This window comes from Astyanax mexicanus, chromosome 13 (genome assembly GCF_023375975.1).
Source record: "Astyanax mexicanus isolate ESR-SI-001 chromosome 13, AstMex3_surface, whole genome shotgun sequence".
Classification (NCBI taxonomy): Eukaryota; Metazoa; Chordata; class Actinopteri; order Characiformes; family Acestrorhamphidae; genus Astyanax; species Astyanax mexicanus.
In genome coordinates this window covers 27,337,744-27,361,472 of record NC_064420.1, presented here as the reverse complement: position 1 = coordinate 27,361,472, position 23,729 = coordinate 27,337,744, and the positions used below count along the sequence as shown (strand labels likewise).

At 37.8% G+C, this 23,729-nt stretch overlaps 1 protein-coding gene across 1 annotated transcript; it reads left to right on the top strand.

Moving 5' to 3' along the window:
- The first annotated feature begins 763 nt into the window (after positions 1–763).
- Positions 764–6,434, top strand: krt8 (keratin 8). The gene is made up of 9 exons (XM_007256341.4): positions 764–1,273; positions 2,942–3,150; positions 3,879–3,939; positions 4,052–4,147; positions 4,281–4,445; positions 4,568–4,693; positions 4,803–5,023; positions 5,124–5,167; positions 5,562–6,434. The coding sequence occupies exons 1-9, from the start codon at positions 866–868 to the stop codon at positions 5,822–5,824; spliced, it is 1,593 nt and encodes a 530-aa protein (XP_007256403.3). The 5' UTR covers positions 764–865; the 3' UTR covers positions 5,825–6,434.
- The last annotated feature ends 17,295 nt before the right edge of the window (positions 6,435–23,729 follow it).

Genomic DNA, 23,729 nt, shown 5'->3' with positions numbered 1-23,729 from the left:
TTTTTACAGTAAATTATCTTTTTATGTTATTTATTGTGTCACATACAAAATCAGAGTATCGGTATGTTACTGTTAATAAATAAAACCTTAACATTGATTTTGTTTCTGTAGGATGTTTTCAGTGTTTTGTCATATTACATTTTGCAAGAACATGCTTATCCCAAAAGTACCCTGAAATATTGTGATATTATTTTAGGTGCATATCGCACACCCCTAGACAATATGTATTATTTGCTTCTATTTTTGGTTGAATAATCATTTCATTGATTCATTCATTTTTTTTTTTACCTTTTGTAACATGACACTTAATTATTGTGATTTCTTGATGAGTGGATCAATAGAAATGCTTCAAAATGGAATCAAATATTTTTATATAGACTTCCATTTAACTTTACTTTGTTGTTTCTCTTCTCCTATAAAGTTACTATTTTTGAGATACTTGTTTTACTTGCTTTGGACACTGACAATTTGCCTTCTTCTATTGTAGGGTTGTGTTTTGTATCCATGTTAATGTCCCATTCATTATGTAAAAATGCCCTGTTTTGCTACAGAAACTTGCCCTCAGTCTTCAGTCTTTCCACTGAAAAGAGGGAGTGTCCTCTCTGCTGTTCAGGTAATGATTAGAGGAAGAGGAATGCCAGACGTCCAGAGTGTTGAGTTTCAGTCACACCCCCCCTCCCTTCACACTACACCTCGCCTTCTAGCCAATCAGAGTGATCCTTTGGCTCCTCCCACAGTGTAGCCACAATACTTAGAGCGGCAGTGTCCACTGCCACATCCCAGCTGCTCGGGTTTCTCCAGCAAAGCACACCAGCTTCACTAACTGCTGCTCTCTCACCCCTGCTCACTCTCTCTCTCAGACAAAATGTCTTACAAGAAAACAACAAGCTACACCGTCAAGTCCTCCTCCTCGGGGTCCGTTCCTCGGAGCTTCAGCAGCATGTCCTACTCCGGACCCAGCGTCAGCCGACAGAGCTACACGGCACGCAGCTCCTATGGAGGGGTCAACCGTGGCATGGGAGGTGGACTTGGAGGTGGACTGGGAGGTGGCAGCTACATCACCAGCTCCACAGCCTACGGAGGCGGCATGGGTCTGGGCATGGGAATGGGCATGGGAGGCCCTGCTGTGACACCCATCACCGCCGTCTCAGTCAACAAGAGCCTCCTGGCCCCTCTGAACCTGGAAATCGACCCCACCATCCAGGCTGTCCGCACCCAGGAGAAAGATCAGATCAAGTCCCTCAACAACCGCTTCGCCTCCTTCATTGACAAGGTACGTAACTAAACCCATGGGGCTTGATCATAAACTCTCAAACACCAAAGACCCTTAGGTGGGCCCATACTTTCACTTCTTACTTATGTATATGTACTTGAATCATAGCAGTTTCTTAATAGTGGTTTCCCAACAACTTAAAGTAAGTCTTAAAAGTTTCTGTGGATTCATGTTTGCTCATGATTTCTACATTTGTAATATTGTAAAGGACTGTTTGCCATACAGGGATTAAGTCTTAGACTAGTCTTAGACTCTTTTTTGGTATTTCAATGGAAAATCCCAATTTAAAAAGCTGTGCAGTCCAAGACCCAGCTTAATTCATTCATTCATTCATTAAGAGCTTATAAAAGATGTGTTAAGTATGTGTAAAGATCATCTTACAAATTCCTGTATATTGCACTGTGTATTAGTTAGTTCAGATGTTGAGCTCAGTTAGAAATTTACTCAAATGTGTCTACAGTAAACCTGCATGTGGCACTTTGATCAACTTGGAATGACTCCAAGTTTCTCAAAAAGTTGAGAACGTAAAAAGAAAAACCTTTGGTATCACTTGTTAGCAATTGTTAGGAATTAATAGGTTCCCCTGCAAAAAATATATAGCTTCCTATTATGGATACGGCAGATGTTTGCAACTTGTCGCTGCAAAGAAGAATAGGAGATAGGAGTGTTGGAGAGTCGGGTGGGGAGTAGGGCGTGTCACTGGTCAAAATGAATGGTTTAGCTTTTCAGCAGAGGGCTCCAGGGTAGTCAGCCCTTATTTACATAGAAGAAACATCTGGAAATATTTATTTGTGTATCTCGATTGAAATGATTAAGCAATGATTTTTTAAACTAATTTAGGCAATTGAAAGCTCTAAGCTTATGTTTTTTTGTACTTTGTCGAGAGGTTTTGTGCCATCAGGCAGGAAAGGTGTATTGTTGCTTGAACTTACCGGACTTGCTCTGCAGAGTTAATATTTAATCTGGAGAAATGGTGTCATGTTCAAACAAACAGTGCCGGCTGGATTACGTAACGTGTTCTTTCAAGGGGCTGATGACAAGGATTTGTTTTAATCTGATTCTGGTTCTGTCTTGAAAGCATATAGGACCTTGTTACGTTATCAAAAAATAATTTCTCCATTTCACCAAGTCCTTAGTGACTTATTTACAACTTGGACTCTATATATGTAAGACTTGGAAGATATGGAAGTATTTTATGTAATGTTACCAACTCCATATAAAAGATCACAACTGACTACTACTTTACTTCTTTGCTTCGCTTAATCTTTGTCTCCGTTTGACCTCTCAACTGTGCCTACACCATCCCCCAAAACAGGAAAATCAGTTTAGAAGTACTGCCCTCATAACCCCCATCTCCTCTGTCAGCCCCTGCTAAAGGATGTGTATCACTGTTTCCCTGAAAGAAAAGCCTCGCTGTGCTGCAAACAGTGACTAATTCCATATAACAGCAGGCCAAAGGGGCTCCTGTGATCCTGACTGATTTCACATGGTGCCTGCTGGCATGTGGTTGTGGTTTGCTGCACTAAATGTCAGCCCGGCTCCGAAAGCACAGTTCCATTCAATTACTGGCTGCAACGCAATGATCTGTAAGCCTTTGAAGCCCTGGATATGGTCTTCATTTGGGCTTTGGCTCGAAACAATAACCCTATTCTTCTCTCGCCCACCCAGGTACGCTTCTTGGAGCAGCAGAACAAGATGCTGGAGACCAAATGGAGCCTGCTCCAGGGCCAGACCACCACCCGTTCCAACATCGACGCCATGTTCGAGGCCTACATCGCCAACCTGCGCAGACAGCTCGACAGCCTGGGCAACGACAAGATGAGGCTAGAGGCTGACCTGCACAACATGCAGGGTCTGGTGGAGGACTTCAAGAACAAGTGAGTTATTGGCTTAAGCTTTCCAGGGTTGTGGTCAATGGGTGATGTCCTAGTTTTTGCGAATGCTGGCTTTTGTGGGGTACGCTTAAGTGTTCCCAGAACAAACAAAGACGGGATAAGTGCAAATACTTTTGGGAAGAAGTTTTGGGAATAGGGAATTTGGGAATAGGTCCGGGATATGTTAAGCTAGGCTCAGTTTGGCTTAGGTAACACAATTGTACACAAGTGTGTAGTATGTGTGTAATGGAGAAGGTCACACCCTAGTTTGCTAAATCCATTGTGTAACTTAACTTTCATGGACAGGATTTACATCACTCTGCTGGCACGTCCTGAATAATACTATAGGTGCTTTTCCAAAATGGAAAAAAAAAACTCACGGCTGGCTGGAAACCAGGTTGAGTCATTAAGCATTCCTGCAGAGTTAACAAAATAAAAAAATACGCCGCACCTTTTTTGTGCAAATCCCCAAAGTCATGGACTTATAAACTGTCGGAAGCTAAATGGCGACTCTAGCCGACACTAGGCTTAGGCTTGACACTTCATGCGCCATGAGCTCATCTGGCACCATTCCCTCAGACAGACAGAGAGAGAGAGAGAGAGAGAGAGACGCAACACTGCTTCCCCCTAGTGTACAGTTTGATATTGCTCAATGTTAGATGTTGGAATTTTTCCAACTCACAAAACTTAAAATTTCACATGTTTATAACATGAATTTCTTCTAATTCCAGGTATGAAGATGAAATTAACAAGCGTACAGAGGCTGAGAACGACTTTGTCCTCATTAAGAAGGTAAGTGAACATGCATTTGTGCATTTTTCCAACAAATAACCATATATCCAAGAAAAAAACAACAAATAACCATATCTCTTCTTTTGGGAATTTCCTCTCGTCTCTTTTTCAGGATGTTGATGAGGCCTACATGAACAAGGTCGAGCTGGAGGCTAAGCTGGAGAGCCTGACAGATGAGATCAACTTCCTCAGACAGATCTACGAGGAGGTAAACCGCTACAACATGCCAACTATTATTTTAGTCTATAGTACTATTAGTTTAGTGGATGATATACAGCTCTTCTGGTATTTGGCAAGCACTCATAATTTTTTTTAATCTCTTTTATTTCTTTCTCTTGTAGGAGATCCGTGAACTGCAGTCCCAGATCAAGGACACCTCTGTGGTGGTGGAGATGGACAACAGCAGGAAGTTGGACATGGACGCCATCGTGGCCGAGGTCCGCGCTCAGTACGAAGACATCGCCAACCGCAGCCGCGCCGAGGCTGAGACGTGGTACAAGTCTAAGGTAGGGATAGACCTGGAGCTGCTGATGCTTGAGTCAATTGAGAAGTAGGAAGCTGCTAGCCATTTTAAGATACCCATTCATCTAAGCATCTATCAAACTTCTTCTCTCGCTTCCATTTTCAGTATGAGGAGATGCAGACATCTGCCACCAAGTACGGAGATGACCTCAGGTCAAGCAAGACAGAGATCGCTGACCTCAACCGCATGATCCAGAGATTGCAGTCTGAAATCGATTCAGTGAAGGGACAGGTAAGATTCAGCATGGTCTACCTATCTAGCAGTCGAAGAATTTTTGATGCTATTGTAGAGAAAGTTCCTTGAAGTTAATGGTGTCTTCACTTCACTATGTTTTCTGTAGCGCGCCAACCTGGAGAACCAGATTGCCGAGGCAGAGGAGCGTGGGGAGATGGCAGTGAGGGACGCCAAGGCTCGCATCAAGGATCTGGAGGATGCCCTGCAGAGAGCCAAGCAGGACATGGCACGCCAGATCAGAGAGTACCAGGACCTGATGAATGTCAAGCTGGCCCTGGACATTGAGATCGCCACCTACAGAAAGCTCCTGGAAGGAGAGGAAGACAGGTAAGCCCAGAGATTAATCTGAAGGTACAAATTTGAAGAATCCATTTATTGATCAGTAGGATCATTTTATAAACATGTACGTACCTGCTTTTTTTTTCAGACTGGCCACTGGAATCAAGGCCATCAACATCTCCAAACAGAGCAGTAAGTTCCTTTTTCCTTCTTCTCCTAAGTTCTTTTCTTACCTAAAAGAATTTAAAGCAGCAGTCCGTAAGAGAGTAGGATTTATTGGGAGGGGTTGGGAGGAGACAGAATAGTTTCAATAAATTTCATAAGTGTCATTTTTTTTGTCAGAGATTCTCAAATAGCAATAGTATTACATTAAACTGCATTAAAAGACTCTTCCACATACTCTAATTTACAATCACACATTCTCACCAGAGATGCCGCTAAATCCCTAAATCCCTAAAACTTACAGACTTTTGCTTTAAATATGTTAATTGAAAAAAAACTTTTACAGAAACCATATGAAAGCTTCATTTCTGTTATAAATCATTCTATTCTAATAGTTTTTGTTTTTGCTTCTTCTTCTCTACAGCAAGCTACAGTTCCTTCCCCATGGAGAGCGCTGGCAGTGCCTACAGCAACTACTCCAGCGGTTACTCTAGCGGTTTCTCCGGCGGCTACGGCGGCGGCTACGGCGGCAGCTACAGCGGCGGCTACAGCTCCGGCAGCGGCTACGGCGGCAGCGGCTACGGCGACAGCACCACCACCCAGAGCAAGAAAAGCGTCGTCATCAAGATGATCGAGACCAAGGACGGCAAAGTCGTGTCCGAGTCTTCCGAGGTCGTCCAAGATTGAGCCCGAGGCCCCGTTCCCCCATCCAGTCTCGTAACCTTGTCGTGTTTTTAGCCATTCCTCTTTCAGCCTGTCAAAACCAGAAAGATAGCGGTCCAAAGTATGCGGTCCCAGTGGGACACAGTCATAAAGCAGTCTGTAAAGCAATAAATACCTTTACTCTGACCAAAGGATTTGCAAGGGACCAAACCATATCTTCTCACACCGTGCCTTATGCTCATGTCCACATTCTGCACTAAAACAAACGCTCTCAGTTTGCTCCACACAGCTGTACTGTCTTGCACACAACACGCGTCCAGGGCCGCACCTCTTTAAGTCTGGGAATGTTCGATTTGCCACCAACACGGGCCACTCTTTCAGTCACTCAATGCACTGTGACAGTTTTTTTGTTTGTTTGTTTTTTACATTTGTTTATGAAGGGTTAATGTTCACGTTGGTGTGAAAGCGTAGCCCTGTTTGTGGTAGATCTATGTCCTGTGCCTGCTCTGTAGACAGACATTGTCTTCCCATAGTACTCTGCTGTCAGACGCAAAATGAAATGTACACAGTGTACCACGAGGTGCTGTTTTTTTGCTACCAAAAAAAAAATAAAGTGTTTCATTCAAAGTTTTCATTTCCGTCTCCACCTTTCTAATCTGTTTCTGATGCAAGAATATACAATAATGTACAAGAATATCGTCGCTTATCTCCAAAACAGCAACTTTACAGGAGAGAGAAAAAAAAAACCTTGTAAACTTTCAATAGAAGCCAATGTGAAAATAGTTTATTTCAGGTTATTTTGAAAAGTTTCCATTGGTCCGTTCATCAAGAAATTTTGACAAAGTGTAAGGGACAGCTCATTCAAATTATGTAGTAAAGTAAAAATCCACAAAAAAATGGAGATAAGTGATTTTCATAGGACAGCGACGATTGTGTTTTCTCAAGTTTACACATCCTCAAAGTTGCAAAAGAAATGGTCATATGTCACATAATGGTCACATGATACATAAAAAAATAAAATTAATAAAAAACAATAGCTCAGATGTTTCAATAGCTCTGATGTTCTATAGCAGTGGGAGTTTCCTTCTCCTCACATTTCCCCACACAGTTCCACAAAGTCTCAGTGATATTTAGGTTTATATCTGGTGATTTTTGCATTTCAAACTGCTTTATTGAAAATTGTAACAAATTACAAAATGAAAATTCATCAAGACATTAACACTCATACATATACACATACATCCCACACCTCTAAATCTAGTTTGCATACAGTTTCTCATTATTTTTGTTCCCACAGCACATAAGTAAAAAAAAAAAGGGTGATAAAATAAAAAAAAAAAGTCTTACCTGGTACAAACTGTTGATCGATAGTCATTCCTGTCCTTGTTTTCCATAGATAATATTTAACAAGACATTTAATGAACCAATAGAATTATAGTACTATCAAAAATTCCATAAGCAATAGCTTTTTAAAGAAATGTTCACTTTCAACCCAAAGTCCTTCATTAATTCCCAAATGTCACATGTTTAACAGTTTTAACAAAGCAACTCCATTTAACAACAGCTCTCACAAGTAATCTTCTAATGGCAATTAGCCAAGAGTTATCTCTCATTTTGTCAGTCAAATGTACACTAAACAGGTTTTTATCATCACTAGAAAGAAGTTTTAAATACATTTAATTCCCATAAAAGGTTTATAAAAACACTATATAATATTTTTTAATAAGGGAAAAAAAATACTTCTAGCTTTACATTTGACTTTTTGTTTCCAATTCATAATATTGCTGATTTAATCTAACTGTCTGTTAATTTCACTGGCTGTTATTTTACATGCTGCAATTTTTGTTTTAAGAGAGATTCTTGGCTTGCCATGATATGACCTAAATTTCCTCACTCTTCAATCCACTTCCTGAGATTTAAGATTCAAACATATTATTGCCTCATCCATCATTAAATCAATGTTAAACTGTCATCATTAACTTTATTGAATCAGCCCGACAATAATGACATTGATTACAGAGTAAAATATATGTGAAAATTAACAGCTTTAAAAAAAAAAAAAAAGCTTGGCAAGAAGAAGTGTGAAGAAATCAAAAGCTTAAAAATAAAAAAAAATCCAATATAAAAAAAAACTAAAAGCTATTTAGCAGCATGCTAATTGCTAATGGATTACATAACAGCAGCTAGCTATCTATCTAGTTTAGCTGCCAAGGCTATTTATTTTACGACATTTAGCTGACACTTTTATCCAAAGTGACTTACAAGGTTATTTCTTTTACATAGGTGGACCATTATAGTGGGTATAGTGTGTAGGACTCTTATTGGTGTAGCGCAGCATAGTAACCCAGACTGGAAATTGAACCCCACTCTCCCACATGATAAGTAGCTCACTAGCAGCCATGCTAAAGATGTAGTTAGCTAGTGCTGGGTAGCAATGTTTTGCCACAGTAACACAAAACAGTAATTCAGAACAATAAATATACATTTAGAACAGTAAAGTAATGAACTACAAATACTTAGTTACCTTACTTAAGTAGAATTTTGTTTCTCTATACTTGACTATACTATGACATTTTATTTCTACTGCTTACACGTTCACACAATTATCTTATTATTAACTTTCTACTCCTTACATTTAAAAAAATAAGGCTTGTTACTCCTATTTCATTTTAGCTTCTTTTCAATCCGGCTTCTCACTGTTAAAAAAAAAAAAAAACTATCCAGATGAGAATATAAACATATATCATTCTGACACCCTATTTATACATGATCCATCACACCTGCACATCTCACAGTGTTACATCACACTCCAGCAAGTACATAGCAGACGTATGTAGTCTAGTATGAAAATGATCTGTGGCTCAAGAGACTCAAGAGGACTCGAGCTCTCGAAATGTCCCAACTAAGGTTTAACTTTAATAGATTTGCATTGTATTAAAATACATTCATTTTCAGTAGGCATATAGGCAGCTGAAACAGGAAGCCTAGCATTCAACATTTTTCAATGTTGAAATTTTTCAACATTAACATTTTATAACATATATAACATTACAGTCATTGTGGCTTTTAGAATAATGTATTTTGTGAAGGGGGATGGGTAGTGCACTATAGGCTCCTGTGGCATGGCCTAAGCTTTTGTCTCTAATGCCATTTTTTTTTTACTTTTACACTTTAAGTACTTTTGAAACCTGTACTTTTACACTTGAGTAAAACATTTGAGGTGATACATATTTTAAACACTAGTATCTGTACTTCTACCTGAGTAATGGCTGTGAATACTTTTGACACCTTTAATTTAGGCTCAATAAATAGCTGGTTGTACATCAGACAACTAGCAGGCGAAACAGTAACACATTTTCAATTCTTTTTTGCTAAATTATTATGACTAATTGCAGACACAGCAGTCTGAGGTCCCCAGCTTCTGCTTTTGGTTCCTACCACAGTTTGTTTCTATTTGCAGTGCGGTTTTGAACGTGACTGTTTCTTCTTTTGGTACACATTTTTTTTAATACATACTTATGATTCATATTTTTAAATATACTTTGACAATCTGAAGAAAAATAAAGGGTGAGACAAAGTAATGGGTGACTTGAAAGGTAGCATGTTGGCCACACCAATATACACACCCCTTTAAAGAGGCACCAAACCATAAACTATATTTTTTACATACTTACATATTTTTATAAACATTTCCTAACCTTTAAAAAAAACACTTTTACTGTGTGTCTTCTAGGTTCAACTGTGCTATAGGCGAGGATGAAGCAAATATGCAAATCAATCAATTAATCAATAATACCCTCCCCCTCCAGTGACATACAACCATCTGCATCTTACCACTAATAGAGGAACACTGTTCAGCCTAAACAGCTCTCCCTTCTGCCCCACCCCTAAACCCATACATCACCCAGTGCCCTTTCTAGTTCTCCTTCCATTTTTTTGTTTTTGCATTTTTCGCATTTGAGCTGACGGTAAAATCAGCTCAAATCAGAGGGTTTTAGTTACTCCTTAAGTATCTATCAGGGTTTTTGGGGCCAAAATGAATGGTTTAATATGGAGAAACTGAGTAAAATCATAGTTATTCTGAAAAATTCCCTCAACACACGAAAAATTAAATTTCACTGACTAAATAGGACATTTGTAGACTCTCCGTAACTTGTATCCTTCTTAGCAGAAATCTATATACTTTACAATAACAGAAGAACTACCTCACAATAATGTAAGTTTGTGGCACACCCTTTCAGATTTTATTTCTGTATTCCAAGCATCATACAGTGAATTTCCACATTTCATGCCCCGAAACTCCTACTAATCCACCACATATCAAAGAAAGAGTCACAGAAGAACAGCTAGGTCAGAGATAACTCGAGACTGCTGTGAGAAAAAATCCAGGAGACTCTGGCCAACAACTCCACCTGGTGAAAATGCTGAAGGATGAACACAGGCAGCCCAAAATAAAACACACCAAGCTTTAATATATAAGAGCTCTGGATTTGATCCCGTTATTTACTATTCAGAGGTTGTAAAAAAAAAACATAGTAATAAAGTAAAAGAATCAACACACCATTCCAAAACAACAATGTAGATTTTTACTTATTTTTACAATGTAGAGCATTTACTTCTCTGTGAAGACAAGGTTTCTAGATTAGCAATTGGGGCAGTTATTTACAGAATAAATAATCTGCGGTCGATATTGAATTTGCCTGAAGTGAATGAACTTGTTTTAAAAAAAACAGACTTACCTGAATTATCACTCTAAATGGATAAAAACAAGTTAAAAGCTACAAACCAGAGAAATGAAAGTGTCTAGAGAAATTCTAGTTCTACCAGGAGACTCTAATGCTATGTAATTTTATTTTACAACCAATCACCAGCTTTCACCTGTCTTTAAAATAACATATTTAACACGCTACCTCTGCTGCCTGCAGGTGCTGACGTGTCCGTCTCCATCCCCCCACCGGTTGCTCATGGGGTTGGCTTCCAGGTACAGCAGGATCTGCCATGTGTCCAGATGTGACGTTTGTCCTGTATCAAAATGTTAATTTATCAAGATTAAATATTTTATATTGCATTTTTGTCACTAGAGTTGTGGCTCTATAAAGGATCTACAACTACAGTCACCAACTACCTTGTTTCTTAGCAGCTTCCACAGTCAACTGTCAGTGATATTATAACAAAGTGGAATCAACTGGGAATGAAAGAACTTACTCTGTCAGTGTAAAATGCAGAGTCAAACTCTACAGACCTCCAAACTTCATGTGGCTTCAGATCAGCATAAGAACAGTAGAGCATAGAGAGTGTCATGGAATGGGTTTCTATGGCCGAGCAATTTCATCCAAGCCTTATATCACCAAACACAATACAGGCAAGCGGATACTTTTAGCAATATAGTATTTTTATAAATTCTGGAATCAGGACCAGGTTAGAAAATTATTTCTTTAGTCAGTATGTCCATTATTTTTCAGCCACAAGAGGGCAGCAGCTCTCCACACACTAGCTCTCTTACTGAACCTCTGACATCACTATTACTGTAGAGAAAGTCAGTTCAGTTCACAAAACCAACTTCCAATTCCAAAGATCACACTTGTTGTTTTGATTAGGGGTGTGTGTGTGTTTGAGTGTGTGTGTGTGTGTGTGTGTGTTCATGTGGGTTCATTTCCAGTAAATACTCGAGTGAACCCTGTTTCACAAGAACACATTACACACAATCTAGACACACTGCTTATTCCTGAAAACCACATCAAGAGAGATTGGGAAAAGCACACATTACCTCCGAAGGTTTGTGGAAAGCCTTTTGAAATTATTTTTTTGGCTACTTGAAAGTGCATATCATCGCTGTCCAATGAAAACTGTGTATCTCCAAAACAGCAACTTTACTTAACTTTCAATAGATGCCAGTGTAAAAAAATAATTTAGTTTAGCCCATTGTGTTCAAATAATGAAGTGAACTAAAAATCGATAAAAAATTAAATGTTTTTGATTGGACAGCAACGATATGATCAATTGTACAGTCACAGCTTGAGTTATAAAATATATAATATATAATATAATATATAATATATATATAATAGGAAACTCTTGCACAGAGGCCACTACTAATCTCTGGGGGTTTTGAACTCCTTCACTACTGCCCTTGAGTCTAAATGTAATCAAAATCTCACAGCAATTGTTTTTTTTTTTTATTGTATTTTTTTTTGTTTATTTATTATTACTTTTATTTTGTTTTGTTTTTTTATTTCATTGTAATGTTTTATATTTTAATTCTTGTTCTTAGTTCTATTATTCATTTAATCACATATCATTTTTAACATTTTACTTTACTTTTACCATTATCTATTTACTTATTTTATATTTTATAACTTTTTTACTTCTTAAGGGTCAAATTTGTAGTATTTTAGAATTTTCTGTTTTACATATATATTTTTTATTAAATGTTGATTTAAAATTAGTACTCCTTTTATTTTTTTATTTATTTCTATATTTTTACTATTTTATTTCTTTTTATTTGTAAATTATTATTAAATGTGTCTAGAATCTAGACTCTATACGTGCAGTGTACAACCTAGACGTGACCCATGTTTAACCCCTTCTTATTCCATCACTGACCTCAATGGTGCCCATCAAGCCGCAAACTTGCAGCTTGGAATTTACCTTTAAAGCATATTTAAAACATGCTGTCTGCAGACGAATTTCTACGATTCATGATTTACTCAGTGAATACAAGTTCACCACTGTGGAAAAAGCAATGTTTTATGCATATTTTGAAAAAACTGCCAATACTCACAGCCTAATACTGCAGCAGCACAAACGTGAACTCGGTAGCAACAAGCCGACATACTGTGATAACTAGCAACACACTCCAAAGGTAAAATGCACTTACAGCCACAACACTGAGGCCTGGCAATTAACAAATATATTACACTAATGCATGCCTAGGATAAGGTAGGTTTGGGCAACAGACAACACAAGTATAGAAAGGGAGAGGGCACAGCCAATATGCTAATAAATGTTGCCAGGAGCATTATGGAAAAGCTGTATCATCCAACACTGTAGAAAGAGCATTGACACGTGTAGTTTAGTAAAAGTTGGTTCAAATCACTTTTTTTTTTCATTGGTTAAACAAACATTTTTAAGTTTTCAGGTTGAAGTTCTCTGAACTCATTTTATTAAGTTGTACTGACATGTAAGTTCATTTAATACGATAATATTAGTGAATGAGTTTTCTTTTTCCCCAAACCAGTCACCAGTTTAAAGGGTTAAAAATAGTGGTGTGCACTTTAAGGAGGGAGAGAGAGAGTAAGAAAGATATAGATGGTAGATAAGAGAGTGTGTGTGTGAGAGAGAGACAGAGAGAAAGAGAGAGAGAGAGAGAGAGAGAGAAAGAGAGAGAGAGAGAGAGAGAGAGAGAGAGAGAGATACCTGAGCATAAAGTTTTCATAAAATTCCTTTTTTCAAAATAGGCAGTGGGCTATAGTGATACGTGTAAACGTGTTACATATCCTGCTTGGGAGAATGTAAATAATATAATTTTAGAATTCAGTATATATGAACAGATTATTAACATGGCGAAGGGAAACAAGCAACAATGTGAAGGTAAATAGAAGTGTAGAGTGTATTATATATTCATTAAAAATATATTACAGTGTAATGTCTTTTAATAGAATACATTCAATGAGCCAGACATCAAAGTATGTACTCTGCCATTTCGTTTTATCAGTTGATTTTATTTAAACCTCAAATGAATGCCCTGGAGCAATTTTAGAAGCTGTAAAGCACAAAGCACTTTCAGGTTTTGGCCACCAGATGCCGCTAATGTCGCCTGTGCTGAACCTAGACCTGAACGACTGCAGCATCAACCCCAGATCATTTACTTAGTTAAATTCAGATGGTAACTTTTTTTTTTTTTTTCCAGGCAGTGTACATTATTACACTGTTTTGAATGCACAAGGTATAAATATACACTGCCTGGTCCAAAACAAAAGAAAAGTCACCACCTGGATTTAACCAATGTTCATAGTGCTGGAATTGTGAAAGAGTGATTCAGGGAGCATCATTTTCACACATGGATTGGCCACCATTGACCCCATTGAGAATCCATCATCAATGCTGCAAGATCTTGGTGAAAAATTAATGCAACACTGGATTGAAATAAATCTTGTGACATTGCAGAAGCTTATCGAAACAATGCCAGAGCAAATGCATGTGGCAGTCAAAGCTAAAGGCGCTCCAACAAAATATAAGTGTGAAAAAAAAGGTGGTGACTGACACTAGATGTATTGGAGGAGGCATGCGTTTTGTCCTCACCCTCCTTGTGTTCAATTCAATTCAAGTTATTTGAGACCTGTATGGAGATGCCCTGTTCCTGATGTTCCCAGCCTGGCTCTCCGCTGCCTGCTGTGTTGTACTCTGGCTCTGCAACCCTGCACTGATTAACATTAACACACTCAGTATCTGTTTCTATATTAGCCATAGCTCTATAGTTTGTGCCAATCACATTTTTATATTCATAAATTAGTTCTTGTTATTTGTTTGTTGGTTATTTGTTTGTACTGAGCGGGTCAACCCGAGTAGGATGGGTTCCTCGGACTGAGTCTTGGTTCTTTCCAAGGTTTTTTCCTCTTAAAGGGAGTTTTTCCTTGCCACTGTGTCACCATAAAATTGGCATCTCTGTGTTGCTCCTCAGAAGAGGCGTGGACCTGTTTTTATATGTGAAGCTGCTGTGTGACAACCTTTGTTGTAAAAAGTGCTTTAAAAATAAAATGATTTGAATTGAATTGTGTCTGAAGTATTGCAAGTGATAGTAATATTTTAATAGTAATAGTTTAAAAATAAACTAGAATGCATTCAAAATCAGAATAAAGCAACACGAGGGCCTAGCAGCTTCCTGATATATAAAATACAAATGTAGTTTTAGGTGACAGACAACACAAGAAAAAGGACACGCCCAATATCCAAATATATGGTGCCAGGAGTCAATGTGAAAAGGTAGGTGTAACCTTGTATTTAATTGTCTCTTTTTACTGGGAAAACGTCAGCAGATGGAGGCATCAGCAAAAAATGCAAAAATTGTTTGCTGATTTTCCACTAGAGGGCAACAATGACAGCAGATATATCTTCAATGGGTGTGGTCAGATTAAGCATTCCAGCGAGAACATTTGTTACTCGGTACTCTTAACCTTTGCGTGTCTGTCAGTGACTGCTGCTAATAAATGCATTCTGGTTTACATTGGTTCAGAACTGATGTATTTATTATATTTATTTTGTGCAAAAAAATAAATATTATCTAATATTTACTGTTTATCAGTTTAGAACCTTGCATGTGCAGGTTTCTGTTTTTACTCCACTAAACAAACTCCTGCTAGCGTTTTACTGATGGGACTGATCAACACGTAAATGTGCGAATCAGTTGTTCTAGTGTTGGAACTTTGCCACAATTTGTTCCACTCAACCAAAAGGAATCTGCAGAGATCTAATCCCTACATGTCACCGAGAGACGCCTACAAGATGGGGCCTGAATGACATAATTACAGCCAAGCCCTTCTGATTCTGGAATGAATGGATGCATGTCAAAGCGGGTAGAATTTCCCAGCATTTACCGCTGCGGCTGTAAATCCTTTTGTTTGTTTTTTCGATGTGTCTATACTGTCATTTTTACTCATACAGTATCATACAATTCTTCTCTTTGCATACCTCAGCTTAGAAAGCTAGGATCAACCATGCTACAACCACCTGGCATTGCCCAAAGGCCCAACCTGTGGCAGCTTATTAAAGCACTTAAAGTCATCAGGTTCAGTGGTAACCCAAACTTTGAATCCATAAAGCTGTGGCAGTATGGTAAACACAATGTTGCAACAACATTTACTTTGATTTTAATTTTATTTCAGACATTCAGACAAAAAAAGATATCATTTGTATGGTTGCATGTTTATATTCCCATTCTCACTTTCTTTACAAAACTTTCTCTCTCTATGGGCTAGACATGGGACTACACACAGGTCAGGCCAATAAAAACCAAGTATCTCCAAAATGACAGGTTTACAGGAGAGGGATAAAACCTACTTAATTTTCAATGCAAGTTAATAAAAAAAAAGAGTTTATTTCAGGCCATTTTGGAAAATTTGTATTGGTGCATTAATCAAAAAAATTGTGACAGTGTAAGGGACAGTTAGTGTGTTCAGTTTGTGTGTAAACTAAAAATCCACAAAAATGGAGATTTTTGAAATGGAGAATTTTTCATTGGACAGTGACGATATGTTCTTCTTTTTTTAACGTGTGCAGCATGTGGTTTGATACTGTCTTGTTGAAAAGTTGTCTTAAAAAAAAGGATACAGTAAGTTGCTCCAAGATTTCACTGTACTTTTCTGCATTTATATTGCCAAAACAGAAATTCAGTACTGTGACAGATGTTGGTTTTTGAACGTGTTGCTGATAACAGTCTGGATGGTCCATTTAATCTGAGCACAATAGATGTTTCCACAGTGTGATGGTCAATCCCACCCAGCAAATTCTCTTTTTTGGAATAAACTTGCTGAGAGTTAATATTAACTGATTTTAAGTGTATATATGTGACCCTCGAATACACTCTATAACAGAGTTAAAGTAACTCTTTTCTGGGAGTTGGCCTTTTAACTCTGTTCAGGAGTTAAATCTGAACTGTTAAATGATGGTTAAAATATTTATCCCATCTACAGTAAAATACAGCTCTTAGCTGGAGTTAATTTTGAACATAAACTCCTTCACAGTGTTAACAATTAATACTCAGTGTTATTAAACTAATATTATAAAAAAAAAACATTGAAATATTTTAAAACCCTGAAACATGTAGGAGTAAAAATGAGAACAAAAAGCATCATTACTGATTTTAATAACAATTTCATACTTAGCACGCATATGCCAGTATTTTTTCACTGCATGGCAACTTTAATCCTGCATTGCAGCTCTCAGTGCACTGCCAGCATTTTGTCACACTTAACAGTGCAGTATATGGTTACTTGTTCTTAGAGCCGATAACACATCAGCTAAGCAAAGAACCATTATATCCAAAAAAAAAAAAAAAAAAAAAAAAACAAGAAATACCCCATGGAAGGTAGACCTGTTGGGCAAGACTTCACACTGATGGTAAGCTGGGGTTGGGGGACACGCCCATTAGAGAGTTCGGTCACGCTCCTCAACAACAATTAAACTCTGAAATACTACACCACCAAAGAGTTCCCCTCAACTCAACTTGTAGTTTAAGTTATAGAATAAACTCACAATTTAACACTTTCACACATTTTTGTTTAACTCCAGATTTTTGAACTCAAAAGCTCTGAGAACTTGACAGTCCAGTATCCATAGGTTCTTCTTCTGTGGCCATACATTGTAACATGTGCAGCATGTGGTTTTACATTGTCTTGTTGAAAAGTCGTCTTTGAAAACAGCACTGGTTCTACAAAAACAGCTGTTGTTAAATGATGGTTCTTTTTTCCATGCGGTCTGAGGGATCAGTGATCACACGTGTTTAGCTTAGGCTTGTGCCCCTGCACTTTGTGCTTTAAAATTCTTCCTAATTTCTTTATTGATCATTATTAATATTATGCACTTTTTAAATGACACACAACACAACATTACTGATCAAAACAAAGCTCATTTAGGTATCTTACATCTGGCTGTAATCAGCAGTACATTTATATTACATTTACATTTAGGATATTTAGCAGACGCCCTCATCCAGAGCGACTTACAACAGTGCTTCGATGTTACTTCAAATATCCGAAGCTAGTTTGTAGACTAGGATCAAGAGATACGCAGAGCTTGATCATGTTTAGAACCCTAGGAACCTTTTTTTTTTGTTTTTTTTTTGATTAGTTTAGGAACTCTTTGAAAAGATGCGTCTTCCGTCGACGTTTGAAGACGGCGAGTGACTCTGCTGACTCTTCTGACAACCAGTGGAAGTTCATTCCACCACCTTGGTGCTGCAGCACAGAGAAGAGTCTGGATGTCTGTTTTCTGTGGTTCTTGAGGGATGGAGGTTCGAGCCGAGTCGTACTGGAAGCTCCAAGAGCTCTTGGTTCAGATCTGGCTTTGACCATTGCAGACATCCCAAGTTGCAACAAAAAAAAAAAAACTTGCACACACACCAAAGGATAACGAAACTTTACTTTTATATTAATTAATTTTACTACTTTTTGGAAGGCCCTGCCTCTGCTTTCCTTCTTTTTTTTTTTGGAAAAAAAGCCTTTATTTGACAAAAATGGACAGTCACAATTTCACAAAAAATTGCACAACATCAAAAACATTTCATATCATATTACATTAATTATTAATATTGCCTCCACCATGATCTGCTTTCTCTCACTCACTAAACAAATCCCGTCCAGGAGGGGGGAAAAACACTGGCCGCCCACACTAAAAACTGATTGGCTGTCTCACAGACTCTTTCCAGAGAACAGGTCAATCAGAACCCTCTCTGTTTTCTCTCTCTCCTTCCCACACGCGATTAGAGTAAAAAAGTCTGTCGCCTGTGTGCGCGTTTGGGGCACTCGTTCTGAATTCCGGGAGATTATATGTGACTCGCGGGCATCAGGGAGCCACTACCGAAATGCGGGAGACTCCCGCAGCTTCAGGGAGACTTGGTTTGTCTGCCATTGCCATCAAGTATGAAGGAGCTGGTCCTTTTTTGCCTTGTAGGCCAGGGTTAGGGTTTTGATTCGGATGCGGGCAGCAACAGGAAGCCAGTGGAGGGAACGCAGCAAAGGAGTCACATGACTGAACTTCGGAAGGTGGAAGACGAGTCGTGCTGCCGCGTTCTGAATTAATTGTAGTGGTTTGGTGCCTCGCAGTGGAAGACCAGCCAGTAGAGAGTTGCAGTACTCAAGTCTTGAGATGACAAGAGACTGCACAAGCACCTGAGTGGCTTCATGAGACAGAAACGGTCATATTCTTCGGATGTTGTACAGGAGAAATCTGCATGTCCGAGTCAGATTTGCAATATGGCTCGAGAATGATAACTGGTCATCCATTACTACACCAAGGCTTCGTGCTTGTACCAAAAAAACGCTGCTTAATTCTGAGAAATAAAGAGATAGTTGTAAGTGGACCTCTTATTTAAGAATAACTCAAGTTTGCATTGCAATTTGCTTGAATTTGCATTCCTGATTAAGTAAAGAGGCTCTCTGGAATCTCTAGAGAAACCCTGCTGCTGTCGTTGTTCCCTTGAGCAGAACACCCCAGGTAGTGCTAGGGGTGGTGCAGGGTAGTAGAACTAGAATAAATGTAAGTCTCCTTGGGCCAAAGGTGTGTCACAATTGTAAATGCAAAAATGTAAATTTTTAATTAATGGAATAAAATGTTTCTCTAGTCATTTATTACTACTGTCTTATTATGTTGCCTATTTGACTTGGGAAGATCTTAGCAGGTCTTTGCTTTTCTAGGCTCGTATGTTTTTTTTTTCCTGAGGCATCCTGTGGTTGGAAAACTGTTAATTTGAATATAAGGCCTGGTGCGAGCCGCTTACAAGTGCAAACATACTCATTGTTCATTTTCCTGATAAACACTTGAGGTTTAATGAGCTGGTAGAGTCATGTTTAGAAAGCAGTATTTGGCTTCATCCCTATTGCTTTACTACAATGAAAATACATTTGTTGAACCCTCAGTCAAGTTAAAATTTTAAAGTGTCATTAAACTAAATACACCATATTTTTTTTTCCATTAACAGATGAAATGTGTTCCTTTGAAATAATGAAACAAACCATTGCGGCTTATTTATTTTATAAATTTTTCCTAACTAAATTACGCTTTTATTGTGGTAATTTCTGCCTCTGCAGCGCCCTCTCAGGTTCAACTGTGCTACAGGCGAGGATGATGTGTTTGTGTACTTCCGTAACCAGATACATTACAATATGCAGATCAGACAACCACAAAAAAATCCATACAGTTTCAAACTTTATATTTCACATTCTTGGGCTTGTACTGCTGCTACAGCTCAAATCTGGGTCTCTAATACTTCATACATCTTTGCTGTTATTATGAGCCAGAGACTGATTTAAAATCCACATTTGGTTATTAAGTAGAGTGTACAACTCATATATGAGTTTCACATTTTAACCGGTACCACTTTAAATAAGACTACCTTTAAAAATGCTTTATAAATGACTTTATTGGTTTATTAATGGTTACTAATTAGGTTGTAAATGCCTTAAAATCATTAATAATCAGTTATAACACATACGTAGAAAGGGCAACAATGACCTGTTGTTTGCCAAATACATACCTGTCAAGTTTTGGACTTAAAAATAAGGGAAATTTTCCGCCACCTGCTTTGAGCCGTCCCACCAGCCCAACTGATGTTCAGTATCCTTTATATTTTAATACAGGTTTACAAAAAATCTAAAATAACCGCCTGTGAACCACTTACAAACTACAATTAGATCTTCAGAATCTGATAGGCCTAAATAATAAATTACACCACAATACTTGAGATTTCAACAAATTCTAACAACTGACAATTCCCACACTGACCCTCCTCCTCACGCCACAAAACCAGCAAGCTGATTGGCTGTTTCTCCTGAAAGGCGGGACTTTCTCCTTGATCCGGCTCCATGATTGGTTAAGAGATTTCCCATTCACACAGCGCCTGTCTCCTAATATATTTTTTTATGTTAATAGAAAACGGGAAATTTACGGGAAAATACTAATACAGGAGGACGGCGGGAATGAGTAGTAAAATACGGTAGTTTCCCGGCCAAAATGGGCTACTTGACAGGTATGCAAATAGTGAACCCACAGCCATCTATATTGTTAACCTTTAGATCTGGTCAGATATTCAACTTACTATGTTTTCTCCATCTAACTCAACTTGCTTCTCCATCTCTATATTTTCCATCATTTAACATCAGCAACTTTTCAATAATATTAAAAAATTTTGATGCACTAGTACAAATACTGTATATGTTGCCAGGAGCCAATGGGAATAATGTATAAACCAGACCTAAAACAGGCTTCCATATGTGGAGTATACTATGCAAATTGGTTAAGAACACTTTTTAATAGGCTCAACAAACATTTTTTAGTTTTTTTTTAAGTTAACATTTTAGAGTGATTTTTTTTTAGTTAGAGTTCATCTTAAGTTCCTTATTACTTGGAACTATATTGGAACTATTTGAATAGTACTGCTGTTATCATCTCTCATCATCACTATTTCTTTCTAAACTGATGCAGCCGCCCACTCTGCCTTGGTGTTCAGTGTAAACTGCAGAAAGTTTTTAATGTTGTTTTAAAGGCAGAGACTAGAGCAGCGTTGCTGTGATTCCCATACAAGAGAGCTGATTTGACTTGCCAGCAGCCAGAGGCTTTGCTCTCTACAGGAGTCAGAAGTGCTGACGACAGGACAAGATTAACGCTTAGCCTGTGGCACTTCTCTTATCTGCTCTCTGATCACAGCGCGCCATAGGTGCTCGCTGTCACATGACCACCCTGCCAGGAGTGTACAGAGACTTAGTTAGACTTAGTGGGGGCCAGGTGCTTCAAAGTTTAAAATAAGTTGAAATGTACATATCATTCATTTGTTATGTAATAATGGAGATATCTTGGTTGTTGAAATGTCATATTGATTTGTACGGTATAGAATATAATATAGTAGTATTTCCAATACAGCTCTGGAAAAAAAAATAAGAGACGACATAAAATTGATGAGTTTCTTAGATTTTACCAAATTGAAACCCTCTGGAATATAATCAAGAGGAAGATGGATGATCACAAGCCATCGAACCAAGCTGAACTGCTTGCAATTTTGCACCATGAAAACTGTGATTAAAAACAGGGTTATTCCACCAAATATTGATTGTGAACACTTAAAACTTTATGAATATGAACTTGTTTTCTTTGCATTATTTGAGGTCTGAAATCTTTTGGCATTTCTTGGCAATCTTTTTTGGCATTTCAGCCATTTCTCATTTTCTGCAAATAAATGCTCTAATTTTTCTATTTGGAATTTGGGAAAAGTTCATTTTACTCAAACATATACCTATAAAAAGCAAAATCAGAGAAACTGATTCAGAAACGGAAGTGGCCTCTTATTTTTTTCTAGAGCTGTATGCACAGTATTTACAGATTATAGTGACAGACATTTTTAGCATTTTATTCATGTTATTTGGAGCACCATTATTTGACTAGCATTTGTCACTGTCATAACCACATTTTGTTTGCATTTTTAATTTTTAAGAAAGTGTTTTAGTAGACCCGTAGCAGTGCTTAGTGGCCAGACATGCTGTTTTTTGTTTTATTTTCTTAGCATCAACTTTATTACTGCATCTTTCCTGTCAGACCTCTAATTCTTCTCTTCACTACTGAAACTGATACTTAGTTCAGTGTTAAACTGAAATAAAGACAATGCCATGTGGGTCAGCCAGACCTGACTCTTCCTGTATCAGTTTTCTCCAGTTTCAGAGTCTTTTGAAGGTGTAGCAAACAGTACTTGGCAGTCTCTGGCTTCATCTGTAATTTATTTAAAGAAAAGACTTTTAAAAGATACAGAGATCTCTGTGTTTCTGTGTCGTTTTCTAGTTATTATGATGAAAGTGTGAATGTGCTGTGTGTAAGTGTGTAAAAGCTGCAGTAGAGAGTAACAGCAGTAACATAATCTGTCCCAACACTGATAATACAGAGAGGTTACTCAATATATTTAATATAATATATTGAAATATAATGCAAAACTGTAAGCAAGGCAACTTATTGAAAATGTTTTATCTAGCCGGAATCAGATTTGGAACATTGGTCATGGGAGAGATTTTTATTGTAATATGAAACTTTAGGCTAAAAATATTGCATAGTTGTTTAGACTTATTACTTAGTTTTATTGAGTTCTTTTAAGCCTGCATTTTTACTCTACATTTTAGTCTGCAAAATTCAATAAAGTCCAAAAAGCTAGCTAGAAATGCTCTACAATTTGTGGCTGTTAAAATGCTAAACTAATTGTATTTTTAATCTATATTTTCAAAATGTTGAATTAGAATTGTTGCTAGTTGGATTTACTGCTCAACTGTAGGATCATCTCTTACCTTAAACCATTGCTAATTTTCTAACTAGCCATAACAACTGTCATGTTTCTTAATTTACTTGAAATACTTAAAAAATAATGAAGGTGTCGATTTAGAGATTGGGCTTATCTTAAAGAAAGGGAAAGTCAATAAATAAGTGTGAAATAAAGAAAAAAAAGAGAGTTTAGAAGCAAACAGTAGCCACAGCAGCATATGAGGATATTAGCTTTTAGCATGGTAATGCTAATGTAAAGTATGCTAATGCCAAACCAATTTACAGCATTCGTTCCTGCTTGAAAATCCTGCATAAAACACTACAGATTGGGACCAGTAAAACCAGCGTACTGATTTTGGATACTGGAATGCTGTTCTCCAGCAAGACCAGCTGGTACGGTGACCACCAGCAACACTGTGTTTTGTATACTGGTAACAGCAACTGACCAGCCCAAACCAGTTCAGACCTGCAGGGGTTTCAAAGAACACTTTCTGAAGCCACTATTTCCTAAATGCTTGGATATGTAAAGTATTTAGGTGGCTTGTGTAAATAAAACCACAATGTTCATATTACACTAATAACATTGAAGTGGTCTCTTTATGCTTTAGTATTTAACATTGATGACTATAAAGTTTATTTCTTTTTTGCATACTGTTATTTCTTTAGTGCACACTGCTTTAAAATCATTGGCTGTGAAATTTCATCTGTTGCCTCCATCATATACCTCAGTAGAATTTAATAAAGGTCAGCTAAGATTTATACAAATCGCTCACACCCAGATCCAACACTTGTTCAAACTGCTCCCATCCAGTAAGCAATCTCGAAGCATTTTATTTAGAACATCAAGGTTTCGTTAGAGCATGTACCCATCCGCTATTAGAATTTTTCACCCCCCTGCTTTATCGTAATGATGTACACTTCT

Bases quoted from the DNA above. Each gene is read 5' to 3' on its own strand.
- krt8 (XM_007256341.4), top strand. From the start codon at position 866: ATGTCTTACAAGAAAACAACAAGCTACACCGTCAAGTCCTCCTCCTCG. The intron at 4,446-4,567 runs GTAGGGATAGAC...TTCCATTTTCAG, and splicing joins AGACGTGGTACAAGTCTAAG to TATGAGGAGATGCAGACATC. The intron at 5,024-5,123 runs GTAAGCCCAGAG...TTTTTTTTTCAG, and splicing joins CTGGAAGGAGAGGAAGACAG to ACTGGCCACTGGAATCAAGG.